Genomic DNA, 16,509 nt, shown 5'->3' with positions numbered 1-16,509 from the left:
CACGTCAAGGTGTTTGTTACCCGAGCTTTTATAATACTGCATACGTTTGCGATCTGCAGGAGACACGCGGAAATTACGCGTCCGACAAGTTTAACAGCGCAGAAGCAAGTATTCTCATTCCGCAAATTCAAAATTTCAGTCTCTCATACTCGTAGATTGTGATACACTGTCGTTGCAGGTTTTTTTAAACTTTGCTTCATCCTACTTCCGAAGCCTCTTTCATTCGAGTCACTTCGTGACACTTCCGCCTTGCAGGAGTTGATCTATTAAAGCACGTGTAAATTCGGCTTGCAGGAGACGCTTAACAGGATCGGTTTCCCCGCAACGGAATATTGTTATTATAAATATAATCCGGCTTTCAGCGCGGTACTGCTAGGTGTGGAAAATATATAATACAGAGAACTCTACACCGTGTGCAGTGCAGCATCTGGATGTATCGAGAGTCGAGAGATTTCAACGTGCGTACGGATTTTGTTATTATCAAGTCTGCACTGTTTTTCTTACAAATACCTTATAAATTGGTTTATTTTGCCTGTGTACGCAAATGAACAGGCTGTTTAATATTTGGAATACATGTTGAAATTTATTTGAAAAATAAGTAAGTTGATCTAATTTACCAAAGAAAATGATACATTCCATGTCATAATAATAATACAGTATAATACTACGCGAAATAAAGATTCCACTGTTTGATTAATTTGATTTCGTACGTTGTTGACACCTTCAAAGATTAAGCACTCTACATTGGTAACTGATAATTGGAGCAAAGCATTGCAGAATGAATAAAAAAAGTGTTAGCCGTGGGATTATCTTCTTGCAGCTATACCCTTAATTTCTTTGCGACCACGTGACCCGCGGACCATATTCTTATGTTTAATAACGCATGTAATTTTTCTGGTTAGAAGAAACCTATACGATATTGAGATGAAAATTTGCGGTCTTCTCTACCACTTGAATTTGATATTTTACTTTAACCCAACTTTGACCCTTTTTGCTTGTATATTTTCGTTTCTTCTGTATAATGAAATTCACCAATTGAGCCAATCTAATTAGTAGCAAACGCGATACCTCTGGCGAGATCCAGCCACCGCATGGTTACCACAAGAGAAATAACAATAATAATTAGATAAATGAATACGGTTTTACTGCTGAAAATCTCTACCGAGATTACTCGGAAACTCTGTTAATAATATTCGAGACGCGTAGGTGCAGCATGATTGCGATATTAAAGAGAATAATCACAGCGATGCTAGCTATAGCTATCCTGTAACGATCAGATTTTTCCAGACGAATATACCGCCATTTTTCATCCCGTATATGAGAGGCTGCTTGTCAAACCCAACTATTGAGAATCGATGCCAGACGACATTGTGTACGAGATTCAATGCCGTCTTGATACGAGCAATTACCGAGTTCCCCATGTTGTTGAATGTTATAAATTATATAGACGTTAAACTCGACGATTGCGTTATGTTGAACCGTTCATCCCGGCAGATGAATATTTGCTCATACCGTAACGAAGTCGGTTTTAGCAAGTAATTCGCCAGGTAGGCAATGGCGTTTCGCTTTAAATTGGCTCTGCGCTTAAGTAATGAAATTTCAGGGATCATCGGGGGCCTGTATAAATATATACGGTGTAGACTCAGTATTGCACGAATATAAAGGCGAAGCGCACCGCCTGATTAAAGTCGAACATTCAAGGATCGAAACGGTTCGTTGATAATTATCAGGATTCGACGATACATGTCTCGGAAAATTGAGACCGCCGAAGAACCGTCCCGACGGAATTTCATTGAACGTCGGAAAATCCGTCGATGCCACCGGATGTGGGGGACATCGAACCTTGATGGAATTCCCGCGGGACTCCAGCGCGACAAGTCGAAGTGTCACATCGAAGGCTGCGAAGACGGAGGCGCGAGAGGCGCTTGCGAACCCGCGAAACTTGGGTCGCTGGACTCATTAGGGGTTCGGGTTGTGCAAACATTCGCGGAGTGGTTGCCCCTCGGGTTTTAGGCGGGAGGTGGAAGGTGGCGGAGCCGGGTATGAGAGAAAGGGAATAAGAGATGGAGCAGCCGAGTTTAAACTAAAGTAATCCGGTTACCAACTCCCCGCTAATCTTGTCCCAGAATTAGAGCAAGTTTTCTTTCGGTGAAAGGGGCTCAGGCTCTGAACCCGAGACATTTCTGTGGAAAAGACGATTCGCGTCGAGCAGAGGAAACCGTATCGAAGGGATGGAATCGGAAATCCGTCCGTGATACATGTGCATGCCTCGGAAATCGTACAGGTTTCAAGATCTTCGTCCCAATAATAAACCGAGGAAAAACTTGCCGGCTTACAAACCATTTCCGTATAAACGGAAGCTACCTGAAACCGCGTTATGAAATCTCACCGTCAGACCGTCAGCAGATCAAACCGTATCTCGCGTTACGAAACAGACGCAAAGGACGGAATAGCTGGCACTTTACCCACCAGAAGCTGCGAGCTTATACCAGATGTGATACATATGCATTTCGTCGGTATGCATAAAACCGGAGTTGCAGGGGTTCGGACCAAACCAAGTGAATTCTGCATTAATTCCTCACCGCGTACCAGATCCATGTATCAAAATTTCATTCCGTCTTCTTAAAGGCGAGATGTTCATATTTGTCGTTTGTCGCACCTTCCGAGAGATTAAATTTATTTGGTTTTCTTTTCTCTTTTTTCTATCTCTTCCAATCAAACGGATTTTCGTTTCTTTCGACGTGATGAATTCGGTCCGAAGTTCCATTATATGAAGAAAGGTAACGAGGCAGTGCTGTTGGCTTGCAGCATTAATATTTCACCCTCGTCATCGAATTTCAATTTCCACAGTTAACTTCACCGGGTGCGGAACGGGTGGCTTGTGGAAACTCTAATTCAGTGTCTGTGGTTGCATCAATCAACTAGCTTTGCCAACAAGCTGGAAATAATTAACGCCTCATTCATTTCGTACGTGTAAACAACCCCGCTCTGTATGCGCGATTCAGGTTTCCTGCAGGGTTTGACGTACATATCTCTTCGTGTCCTGCGCATATTCCGCCTGCATCGATTTCGATCCTGCACAGAAATGACACGTCCATATGCGGCAGCACGGTTCCAAGCTGCCGGCAAGCGTGAAAGCTTTCAGCCCCGGTAGTATGCCATTTCTCTTTAACGCATGGAAATACGCCCCGTTCTTTAATTCACCTGCGACGTCCCAATCAATTTATTAAAATTCATGCAACTAAGGCGGGCTTGTGAAAGCTGCTCATGTTTTATAACAACAAAATTGCCAAACTCTGGAGCTTTGTTCGCTTCAAGAACGTGTACATTTTCTTCACGGGGTAATTTATAAGGAGCAGATGGAAGGAGCTAATTAACGACAATTAGATTGTAGGCACGTCAAAGTTCCCCCACTGGGGATCGACGAAGTTTGAATTATATGTAATACTTACACAGACAGACTCCCGCAAAAGCGAGAAGAACGTCGGAGCCATCGGATTCAAGGTCTGTTGACGATCTCGGGATTGCATAAACTTTAATCAGCCTGAAGGCAGCCGCTAAGTACCGAGGTATAAACTTTTACTTAGCGGTAGCTGTATATTTTTGCTCGAAAGTAGCGGGGGATATCCTGATATCCGAGACGTCACTTGAGAAACTATCGACTGCCAAGTATCTTAACAGCCCTCTGGGCATCCTTTGGGGAATGCAAACTTCCCTTCAGTTTGTGTATTAAACCTATATCTAATATTTTTACAAATTATTAAACGTCTTCTCCTGACCGGAATCTCGACTAATTTCATCTTCAATCTACCTCCTGGTCACGAACTTCTTTCATATATATCTAATATGTATACGTATATATGCATATATACAAACAATTAATTAAGAAACTCAAATAACTTTTGAAAAAGTAGATTTATCATAAAATGATAATCGACCTTTTTTGTAGAGCGTTCAATTCCCTACAGAAATGTATCTCTGAATTTCCCGTACGATGCATCGTTAGCTAGTTATAAAAATCAGAAGGAGCAATAATCATTTTTCCCGTGTCATTCTTATGGAAAATAGAAAAGTACGATATACAACTTCTTGATGTTAACGTTAGAAGCTCAAATTTCAACAGGGGTATTTTTATACTTAAATGAAACTTTTGAAACTTCTTATGAGAAAAAAATTTTTCTTTTAATACACCATAATATATATATATATATTATACATATATATATGTATACATGGAAGGGCTTCTTGATATTTGGTGGTTTAATGAAATTAATTTAATTAACAAGTTACGTAACTTTATCGATTTTCGTCTTGTCAAAGGTTTCGGCAATTATTTTTATTGTACGTTGTAGTTGTTAAAGATCGGTTTTGCAACCGTATGAATTTGAAGCAGATCGACGACGCGATGGATTTAAAATGGATATGGTGCGACATACCGGCGGAGTATTTCGTTCATGCGAACGATTTTAATATATCAATAACCCACATTACCAAGAACGTGGGGTCCATCGCTCTGAATACCAGCAATATTAAATGCCTGTCTGATATATCCAGAACAACCAGCTGGGTATGTGAATTGCAATGTGAGTAAAAATTTGATTTCGCATTTCTTCATGTCGCGGAGTTTTCGCAGGCAAAGAAATTACGGCAACGCGTTTCTGCGTCTTCATTGTCAATAGATTTCTGAAACTCGACGTACGTCATTGTTGATGGTACACCATACTTTGCGGTCCCCTTTTTTTTTATCACTTTACTCGGCAAAATTCATCCGCAAGAAGGCTCGCTTGCATCCGTAGGATACAGGCGAGAGGGTGAAGCCCCGAAATCTGGCCGTTGGAAAAGAAGAAACGCGTGTAAGCCCATCGCAGCTTCGAGCGAAAATAAACAGGCAATCAACCCTTGGGCCAAATTGGAAGCGGGAAGATGAATGAAGGTGTTAGGGGAGGCTAATTACGATTCTACGGGTGTTTCCACTGCAGGCAAGGGGACAACAGCACCCTGTTAGCATAACGCCACCCCTCGCCTTGCCTTACGGTATCCGGGTATCTCCTTCACCCCGGATTCTGACGGGGTCCGCGTGCCCTGCGAGTGCCGCGGCTCTGTTTCCGAATAATTTCCTAGACGGCATCTTGAGAATGTCGCCCGGGTGTCGCGCAACTCCGAGGTATTATTGTAGGGTTTTCAATTAAGGGTATTACGGTATTACCGGTCGAGTGAACCCCGCGAATGAGCCACCTTAATCCCTCTATTCCATCCCCGCCAAAATTCACCGACTGTTTCGAACAAATCCTTCCGAAGCACGAGTCGCGTCGAGTCGTTCGAACGATATCAGCAGATCTGTGAAACTGTTGTACAGGCTTTACCTTGTCGACTAATTGGATGACAATGAGTTGAGGAGTAAGCAGGATTTCGCTTACCCTTTACACAATCAGTTGACGACCGACGCGAGGGCTGCAAAGCCGCTAAACACCCCCGACCTCTAAGCCAAACGTCCGTTATAGTTCGGAAAATTTACACGCTCCGTCTTTCCATGTCTATTCCATGCATAGGTACTTTTGTTTCTGTAAAATTCAGAAACTCTGAATTCAGATACTTACCTTGGATTTGAGAAAGAAATTTTGCGGAAATGCATTTCACAAGTTCGATCATATTTTAAGAAAAGTCTTTTTGCCACAATGGACTGTATCTCACGGTTCCAATTATTTATAAAAAAAGAAGAAACAGTAACATTTAAACATCTATTTATTTTATCGAATTAAAGTAGAATCATTCTTGCTTGTAACTTTTAGTACTGGAAAATGCGCGAAGCGGATTGAAAAAGAAAGAAGACGAAGGAAAATTGCAAAGTTGCAGATATCCAGAGCCCGGATCGATGTTGGTCTTTGTTTTAGCAAGCGCCTTAATTGCACGTCGCAGTGACGCTCAAGTTGCCTATTGATTAGGCGCCGAAGCACGGACTAAAGTGTTGTAACAAATTGGAAGGGTGTATTTAATGTCGGGTATTCGTGGTGAGTTTATGGTTGGGATCAAAAGTTTACGACAAATTTGTGGTAACGACTATTAACCATGCAGATCATCGCTATTGTTGGCACGGGTTGAACTGAACATAACGTGAACAAAATATTATTAGAGTTTCGATAAAGTTGTACACAACGTATCTGAATAAAATTTATCGGAGTTTCTTAAATACCGTGTCAAGACTAGCCGTAATAATAAGATACCATTTATAGAGATCCGTAACATTCAATTACGAGAAATGTATTCACTCATGTATAAGAGCGTAATTTTTTTCATCATCTTGAATCTGAATCGTAATTTGGCGAAATTCTAAAGTTGTCAAAATAACTGGAATCGGAAGTCTCGTATAAAGTACCCAGAAATCTTTCGGTTTTTTAACCCATTATTTGTCGCAATCGCGCTTCAACTCAAAACCCGAATTCAAGCTCTACAAATTGATAAACGAAAAGGCGCTCTCGGCGCACTTTACACAATCAACGCTATTCACGGTGTTTCAATGTGGTTGGAATTATCAAGAGGGTGCCCTGGTGAATTTCGACGTTGACCTATATACATATCTCCAAATATCAAAGTCCACGTATTTCAAACACGAAAAAGGACTTGACAGTCCGATTGTATATGCAATTCTGAGCAAAAATACGCCAATACATTTTTCCTTGAGGCAGAAATAGAGAAATGGCACGGATTCTATGAAATCGAAATAGTAAATTCATAGACTTCATGACATTTCTTTATTTCTGCGTCAAATGGAAATGCTTCTGAGTGTTTTTGTTCAGAATTTTGTATAGAATGGGGCCGTCAACCGCTTTGTTGCGTTTGAGATACGTGGACCTCGATATTTGGATATATATAGGTCAACGTCAAAATCGACCAGGGTACACCGTTAATCCTGGTAGTACGATATTTGCCTTTGATTTTCATCCGTTTGTCAATTGCACGCGGTTGCCGATGTTGGCTTATACCTATACCTATGTTTGTCCGTCAAATTTGTTGCTATATTATTGGTTCATGTAGAAAAATTTAATCCTAATCCTCTAATCGCAATTGAAAACGATGAACTACCCGATGAAATACGTTATAAAGAAGGTCGTCGGAAGTTTTTACGAAGGACGCACTTATTGCCGGAAAAATTTGACGCGATAATTTTCTTAAATTATGCGAAATTTTTTCGTTTTATCGTTGGAAAGAAAATAATTCAGGTAATTTGACCGGGGCGAGTTCGAAAATTCAGTCTCACTGAAAATATGGAAACTCGTTTAATTATCAACTGCAACTATGTACGCGCCCTACTCGAAACGTATATACTACCTGTAGGAAAAACAGTTTTAATTACACACGGTCTCACGCATAATCACCAGACCCAACCCCGTCCCTCGTACGAAAACCACAAATTAAAACCCCCGCGGATACTGCCGGCAATTAGCTAACAAAGTGAAGTACGAATAATTACATTGTCTCGTGTCTCAAAGCGATGCGCCAGTGGCTGCGGCGATTGGAGCTGAAAGATACTTTCTATCGCGTCATACTGCGGATGTATCAAAAGGCGCGGAATATCCTTCCTCTCGGTCAATTGCGGCCCTTTGAGAGGTTTGCTTTTCTCACACGTTTACACGGAGGTTCATCGTTGCACACACGGGGCAATCAACCCAGCGAGAAGAAAAACATCGTACGACAAGACGAGGGTATCAATCAAGCCTCGTCACTTGTAAGAGTTCGCAAACAAACCATCTGTTCCGCTGACTTCTCCGATAAACAATTCGGCACGTGTCGTGCAGCTGATTCGTTGTTGCGCTGCAACGAGAGCTGTAATTTAAAGAAGCCAAAAAGATTTCCGTTTTGGAAACCTCTTCACTTCTCGCTGCAGGCGCGAAATACGTCGACAATCGAGTTTGATTTTTTTCCCCATCGTCACTGCAATCCGCGTCGTCGACATTCATTGCGCCGCTTACTTGACGATATATAAATCCTATTTTACGGTTGGCACGAATTGCGGTGAAAATAAACAGCACGTAATTCAGCGGTAATTGAAGGCTGAGCTGTGTACAACATAAATAACATTTATCTATTTTTATACACATATGTACACGTATACCTACAGGTTTTAATGAATACGGTATGCCGAACAGCCCGTCCATCGCTGCTGCAGAATAAACGAATTGCAATGAAGCTTATAGATGTAGTAACGTTCGGCGTACAGTCTGACCAAAAAGTATCAAGGCCGTCAAATGCTACTGCTTGACATCCCAGGTAATCAGCGAATCTCAAATCATGAATTACAACCACATCGATGTACGTTGAACACCTTCATCGTCGAATCGTTCAAATTCATTGAAGAATGTATTTTTAGGTATTAAAGGAATGATTCAAAAACCGAACGTCAGTTGAAATTAGCAGTGACGTGATTGCTTTACGACGAAATTCAAGGCACTTGACTTCGGTCTTTCAAAAAATTTTCCATTTCTTGATTTTTTTTTATGTAAAGTAAAATCTTCATCTTCCGGAAGTGGTTGACTGGCTGAAAGTAATCTGTCAATAGTCCGTCAGGGACGAGTACGCGTTTTCCAGTGAAATATACCGTGGGCGAAAAGTTGGGCTCCGACTATATATCGTGGGCCGCGAAGGGTTAAAGCGGAGCTTCGGGTATCCGGTGCGAAAGCATTCTAGCTTTTGGACCGGAGTTTCTGTTCCCGGCATGTTATACTACGCCCATCCGTACTTTTGCTATTTTATAGGCTCAACGTGTGTACCTATGCAGTTCTACGCAGAATTACGCGCTGTCGATTTTAACTGTCGGAAACGTCGACTGGGAATTTGATAAAACCCGACAAGAGCACAATTTGTTCACGACGAAAATTATGCGGTTCTGCTGTTCAAACGCCGTCGTGGTTCTTGGTGAAAGAAGTTATACACGCATACTGGTATTTTCGACTTTAGCCATACGTATAACTTCAGGGTGCGTTCGAGTCGGAGGGGAGAAATATGATATGATTAAGATTAATGAGGTCGAGAGCATTGATCCTGTAATCCTGAAATTTTCATTGGTAATCGAAGCCAGAGTCGCATTCTTTTATTGCTCAATTCTTTCAAATAACGTTTCATTATTTTCAAATTAAACTCTTCACCAATTATCCGTTGCTGGATCGATGTGCACAGTATTCATCGATTATACCGTTCAGTAGTCGATGAAAAAAGAATACTAATAACTGCAGATGCTAAATAATCACCTTGAAACATACATCACTGTATTACCGTAACTCATTTTGTAAACACAATTCATCTCACACGAGGTTCGGATTCGAAATCTACTATCATCTGACTCATAATTCCCGTAATTAGCGAGGCATGCTGGAACTCTTTTATAGTAACGAAGTCTGCTTCCAGCAGTAGAAATTTTTGGTATTACGTAGTAGAAATTTTCTAGCGATATTATAGTAAGACAGAGATGAAACATCGGTCATCATAAAGGAAAACCGAGCTCATTACCATCTCAGGTTTTTAATTTTATGCTTGATCAAAGAGAGAGAGAAGTGAAAAAACTTCACCTCGTCTGATTAATTAGACACATTTTTAAATTAACTTTTTTCACCGCACGCGTACCAAGCTGAATAGGCGTGATAATTATTATTATCAATTCACCCAATCAGCGATCATTTCGTCTCGTCGCAACGACGTAAGATATCATCTGCACAAGTAATGAAATTTTTCATATTGCATCCACGTAAGGGAGAAAGCATATTTTTCTCGTTATCCGGCGAGTCTGGTAAGTTTTTGAATCTCATCCTCGATGAATACTATGCCTCGAGCGAAGGAAGCCGCGTATTCGCTTCGCCCTTAGATGCAACAACAATTTAAATATAACCAGCCCCCGCATATACGACGATATACTCGCGGAGAAATATCTTAACGACAAAACCTAACGACGGTAGGATTCGTTGTAAATAATACTGTGGGAAGATTCTTTTCGTTTCTCCTCAACTCGATTGCCACGCCCGTGGACTAAAAATAAAATAAGAAGAAACGAGGAGAAGTTTTACTCGTAAGATTGGAACTCGGAATCATTTTCAGATTGCTAAACATTTTGCGGGAAATGCCGCACAGAGAAACGGGAAGTAATCGAAAAAATTGTAATCGAAACGGGCGATATAATTCAATTTTTCAAATGTTATTTAACCACCTTAGGCTCATTGTCAGCTGGAAGTATTTTGTTTAAGGACGTTGTTTAGCCAATAATCGATCGTGTTTATTAATATCATTAGATAGTCATATTATGAGTATTCATGAAAGTATTATATTCGTCAGCTGGAAAATACTGAATAAAACCGTTCGATTTCATTTTACGACGACTCCTTTTATTCAAATGTCCGTTTTCTACAAAATCATCAAAACAGTTTTCTTTATTTGACTAGTTGTTTCAATATTGCCATTTGTAGAATTGAATATTGAACGATGTCCATGTTAAATGTACAGTGAAGCCAAAAGATCTATGATAGATTCTCAACTACTTTGAAGAGATTTGACGGATCGATATCTAAGCTTTCGTTTATATTTCCGGTATGAATTTTATACTTTGTTACATTTAAAGAAATCTTCGTGCTCTCACGAGTAATATAATTGCATAAATATATAATGCACGACTACACAGCAATGAAATTAATAAAAAGTATCAATTTTTGGCCAACGTTTTGAATTTAACAAATTATCGAGCTGATTCAATGAAATAATATTTATTTTACGAAGCAAGTGATTATCAATTGACCATCCAATTAATTCAAATTTTTGCAATCAGCCGAAATAACAAAATTCATGAAATTCTTGTAATAGATGAGAAAAATCGTTGTATTAAAAACCTGTCCAACCAGTCGCACATATCCTCCGTTACGTAAGTTGCACGAGGATAAAAATTTTTGTCCTGTTCACTGAAAATGGTTTTCTACAAGCAACTCCAGTTTACTTGGATGTGATGAAAGTGATAAAAATCTCTAAAACAATTATGCTCTGTTGAAAAAATTAAGTTTTGTTCAGCGCATTCAAGTTTTATTAGTAAAAAATGCGAAGTTTCTCCAAATTAAATGAAATTTACTACCTCTCATTGAATTTTTTAGTCGGTACAAAATTTATCTGTCTGTAGCAAATCATTTTTCCGGGATTGTTTCTCGTACACGGAGAGTAAAAATATAGAATGATCAAAAAATAGAAGGGCCACAATATTGAATTTTTCAAAAAACGGACAGTTAATTTACAGAATTTAAAAATGTGACAAGCTGGCGGTATGGAGAAGTATGGAGAAGTAAAACAATAAAAAGGTTAGAATACAGAATGCCAAACTATAGGATCGTCAGAACTTGTCTCGATAATATAAAACCGTTGGGTGAGGGTAAGAGTGTAGAAAAGTTTGAATGTAGAAAGATCACAAAATAGAATTTTCAAGAAACGTGAAAATCCATTTCATAGAATTTCAGCGTAGCAAGTGGACATATTGTAGAAATATTCAGAAAGTCGAATATTATATATTCGGCAGAACGAATAAAAATATAGCGAGTTTAATCGTTCTGTTTTTTTTTTTAATACCTCACCATTCAACATTCCGTAAACATTTCTAGGCTTCGAAATTCCAAGCAATAGTTTCATCCTTCCACATTCTAATCTATCTACATTTTTTAAAAATTCTAGTTTTCGCGGTTCTATGTTTCAACTTTTCCGTACTTCGACATTCTATACATTTAATTTACCATAATTTGATTTTACAAATTTCAATGTCTCTACGAATTAAATTTTCACGTCTTTGAAAATTCCATCAACCCGCCATTCTAGTTCTTCACTCGAACCCGTTGAACCTCCTCTAATTGTAAGCCATGCACCAAGTCCCGAAAGTTACGCAAAATAAGATATCGAAAGACGGGGGGGGGGGTTGAAAAAGGGAAAAGAAAGTCGAAACAAGGGTGGTCAGGCCGAGCAGCGGCGTGACGCAAGCCGTCCGTCCCGTATCTCGGCTATCTTCAGCTCTTGCAGTGTGCAGTATCAAACGCCCATTATCGCAAGATCGGGTTCGGGTAATCTCGGGCCGGCCCGATGTTCGACGAAACGGTATGAAAGCCCTCGGCGCGTCAGACGGTCTTCGCGCGCCGGACTATCTGGTCGATCCTCAGCGTTCCCGACGGTTGTTGTTTACCACCTGCGTTCTTGCGTTAGAATTCGCCTGCCGGTTGTTTTCCGCATCGACGTAAATTTACGGACCCCCCCCCCCAGCCCCGCCCCTCGTCGCCGCCCCCCCCCCCCCCCCCCGCCGCCGCCCCCCTGTAACAAGTGTTTCGACGAGTTTGGTGTGATAGTTTTTTTCTTACATATACACGCTTGTATAATTTGAGTGGTTGTTTTTTTTTTTTTTTTTTATAAATTTTTGTGATCAGTGCACGATAACAATGACGACGATGACGATCCTTCGGGGAAAATCTACCTCGACGAGCATCATTCTCTGGACCTGCCTCGCATATCTGTGCGCTTCGATTCAAGGTGCGATTTTTAAATGTGATTTATAAAAGTTATATTTATAGCGTGTAAACATGATTGTTCGGCGTTTTGGTTGAATTTTTAATTTGTAATTTGAAAAGTGCTGCTGTTTTTCGCTAAGGTACTGCAATTTCTGTGTGTAAACGTAAGTAACGGATACTGTAAAAATAGGTTACCTACTTTTTACACACTTTTCAAACTTGCGCGCCCTTTGTTACGGTCGCTCAGCGCTTATTTGAATAATTCCTCGAGGTTCGTTCGTTCGTTTCAATCGCTCATTCGTTCTTTATTCCTTCCTTTTTTTCTTTTCAAAGTTTTAACGATACTTTGCTTTATCGAATCGTGCCGTAAAGTGATTTTTTTTTTCTGATCGTGACTGAACGCGCTTCTTTTTTATTACAAACAGTTCTAGATTACCGTGAGATTTCTATCGAGCATTAATTGACTGATCGATGTTCTTCTACTAGTAAAAACGATACTGTATTACTTCGAGAAGTGACGAAACGAACGATACATACTCGCCGGCTTGCGCTCATAAAAATTCTCTAATCAGCCGGTACCTCATAACGACAATTACACGAATGGCACGCAACGATATCTTCTTGATAACGCGATTATTGCGTCACACCTTCAGCGCCAATTGAAAGATCCACTGAGTCAATTTTAGATACCCCGATTACTGGATTCCATTGTATTCCGAGGGTACAAGCGGTTAGCCCGAAAATGCGCAACAACTTCGTTAACTGCGTATAATTTCTACCAGCTGTTGGTAATAATTCTGCTCGGCGTAGCTTTTCAAATATCAGCACCGAAAGATTTATCGCAACTGTGAAAAAAGGTCAAAGCTCGTCGCATCGTCGTACGAGGGTTAAAACTTGGTCCCGATTATAATTATAAGTTGCAAGGATTCGGTGCAAATTTCATTACGCATTAACCTCTTCGTTTAAGGTGATCTTCCTTGAACGTCTCGTGACACCTATAATTATTGGAAAATGCGCGTCTGTGATATGCATATAGTTACATCTATTTATAGTCGAGAAAAAAAAACAGCCGGAGTTTTACAGCTTGTGTAAAGAAAGTCCGTTTTCCATCGCAACGAACAAAACGGCGTATTAGAAAGTCTTGGGAATTGCGCTCATAACCGTGATGAAAAAACAAGAAAAACAAAAGAAGGAAAAACAAAATAAAAGAAGCAAAGTATGGTTACAATCATAGTCATTATAATCTACTAGGTAAATGTTTTGTCTATGTTTATGCAAAACAATTTTAAACTAATGGCACGAATTATAACATTTTTGTTTCTTGACTTTTTTTATAGGTTTTTTTTTTTATTTTCGGTGTGAGTAGTCAAGTTCCGAGAGATAGGAAATAACGTTGTGAATAAACGTTTTCGTTTTCTCTTAATTTTTTTTTTTTCACTAATTAGTGGAAATACTTGCGATTCGACATTAATTACACGGCACAAATTTTTCAAATTCACTACATTTAACCTTTCAGATATATCCTCGAAATATTATAAATAAGATATTTTTCGACATGATAATCGAATGGATTAATCGAAATCTAAATCACGAGTTGTAATGGCGTTGAAGTAATTGATAATACGTGAAATAATTCTACTTTTTATCAGCTATAAATTAAAGTTTGACAAATATTTTTCCAAGTTACGAAATTGTCATTGATATTTGGACAATGTCACAAATTGCCTGGAGACTTTTTCATACCTTCTCCCATTGGCGAAAAAAAATTTTCTATCCAAGGGTCAGCAGAATTTCATATTTTCCCTTTCACCGGGCACCTATCGTATATCTGAACAGTATTTGGTCAGAGGTCACCGTTGACGACTACGTGTCTTCTCAGCAGCGGCAGAGATGCCCTCCAAAGAGAGGAAAAAAGGCAAAAAATATGCTAACAATTTGACAAAAGGGTAACACAACAACGTGTAATATAAATTCTCTCACACGCTGTGTCGACTCTTCGGCCTCGTTTCCATATTATGCTTACAAGTGCGTCGAAACTTTTCACTCTTGCTGTTACTACACTATACTTTGCGTATCTGCTGCCTACATTAGATAGGCTTTTGCCTTGTTTCTTCTTATTTTTCTCTCCTCATGTTGCTTTGTCTTTTTTTTTTTTTTCTCTGGTTTCGCAAACGGTAGACGATAAAAATTAATTGGAAAACCTGACATTTTCCGTTCCCACGACTAGAAAAGTATACTTGCTTTACGGACAGTCGATATTCTACAGCCTTACGAAGTGTAAAAAATTATTGTCCCATTCGTGGTTAAAACCGGTTACGCGATCTTCAGGTTTTGCTGAACAAAATTTTCAGGTTTACACTGGCATATTCGAAGTCTCGCGAAAGAATGTTACTGTAACGAGTGAATGAAATATCACATTAGTCAGTTGGATTGATTGAAATTGAAAAATGCTTGGAATGATTTGAAATAATTGATGTATTCAAATTAAAGTGATATTTCAAAATGGTGATATTTCTTCGACATTTCATTAATATATCAACGTTACTATCTTCACCCTCAATCTGTTACGTATATCGCGTAAAGTTTTAGTCAAGTTAAAAGAAAAAAGCGGTATTTCCCGTGTTTCGAAAAGCCTGTCAGCGAAAAAATATGTTACACTTTTCAATCGGCCGGTAACACGCGATAAAGAGTTTACGAATTTCAATTAACAACTTCATCTTGAGGTCCATTCTTCCGGTTTTTGAAGTCTCGTTGCCATAGTTGTGACGAAACATGACAAATGGGTGAAATTCTGCGAAAAATACATATTTTATTATAGGAATATATATTTACTACAATATACGATCTGTCTCATTGGTCAACCTTGGAACGAGCGAGTTCGTCAACGCCTCGTCGAATCGACGAAGAAAACAGCATCGGTCAGCGTTCCTAATTGAAATATCAGTGCCTACGTAGTAATATTATCAACGTTTATTAGCACGTAGGTATAACTGACCGTGTTAGCTGTCGCGATCATGCATACGTGTACAAATCGTATACATACATGTATTATCATTCACGTCGTAAAGAGGATGAAATTTACAAAACCAGCAACAGCAGCCGAGTTTTCTCGAAGTTATTATTGATTCTGCTCATTACAGCGGCAGTAACGCTTTGAGCTCTCGGTGTTTACCTACCATGTACACACACCGTTTGAGTACAGCTAATTTCGGTTCAATTTTCATGCGTTTAATACCGGGTGGTAGGCATCGAACCGTAACGCGTTGAATGAACGAGCTTTTACCCGTGTGTTGTGTTTCATGGAATAATAAAGCAGAGATTGATCGGGCAATAAATTTTTAACGGAACTACCGAGGACGATGATCGATTTTTGTCGTGGTAATCAACAGTGAGAAAAAGAGCGACGATGGTTATGAGGAACGAGGATAAATTGCTCAAGAAACTGTACATCAGTATTATGAACGATGTGTCGGTTGAATTGAGTCGAGGTTTACGGTTACCGTTAATTCTAATACCTTTCGCTGCAGTTTCACGCCGTGATTTGCATTTATTTCCATGTCGGGAAGAAAAGTTTCGTGCTGCAGTGCAACACGGAGGAAAATTGTTGATATTTTTCTCCTCATTTTGTTACAATCGTGTCTCGAATCGCGTATTCCGAGTTTCGGAAAATCGTGTCAGCATCCTGCTCTTGAGGCCAGAATTTGTTGCTTTTATTTCCGCTCTTACCATTTACTTTGTATCACGTCTCGCTTTGATCGAATCGGCGTCCGCTGTTCGATTGCGTGCAGCTCGCTTCAATCGCTAATCGGTATTAATCGGAAGTATCATCGTTTGCCGGAGGCAGCCTCGTTCGTTTGTACGTGCAGCATGCCAGAGTGAAATAAAAAAAACGGAGTGACGATAATTCGTTGTAATTAAGTACTTATCGTGCAATTGAACCGTTAATCTGGCAAATTGGCAATGCAACGACCGTCATCAACGTTGCTAAAGTTTAATCGAGTTT

At 39.7% G+C, this 16,509-nt stretch overlaps 1 protein-coding gene across 11 annotated transcripts in view; it reads left to right on the top strand.

The window, feature by feature from the left end:
• Nucleotides 1-12,144: 12,144 nt before the first annotated feature.
• Fas3 (fasciclin 3) overlaps nt 12,145-16,509 on the top strand; it is a 238,086-nt gene continuing 233,721 nt past the window's right edge. For all 11 annotated transcript variants that reach the window (XM_046620254.2, XM_046620252.2, XM_046620251.2 and 8 more), the window contains exon 1: nt 12,145-12,528. In XM_046620254.2, the coding sequence (XP_046476210.1) occupies nt 12,438-12,528 (91 nt within the window). In that variant the 5' untranslated portion in view covers nt 12,145-12,437. The remainder of the gene's footprint in view (nt 12,529-16,509) is intronic.

The sequence above is a fragment of the Neodiprion pinetum genome, chromosome 4 (assembly GCF_021155775.2).
Source record: "Neodiprion pinetum isolate iyNeoPine1 chromosome 4, iyNeoPine1.2, whole genome shotgun sequence".
NCBI lineage: Eukaryota > Metazoa > Arthropoda > Insecta > Hymenoptera > Diprionidae > Neodiprion > Neodiprion pinetum.
The sequence above is the reverse complement of the archived record's forward strand: the minus strand, read 5'-3'. Positions and strand labels throughout refer to the sequence as shown.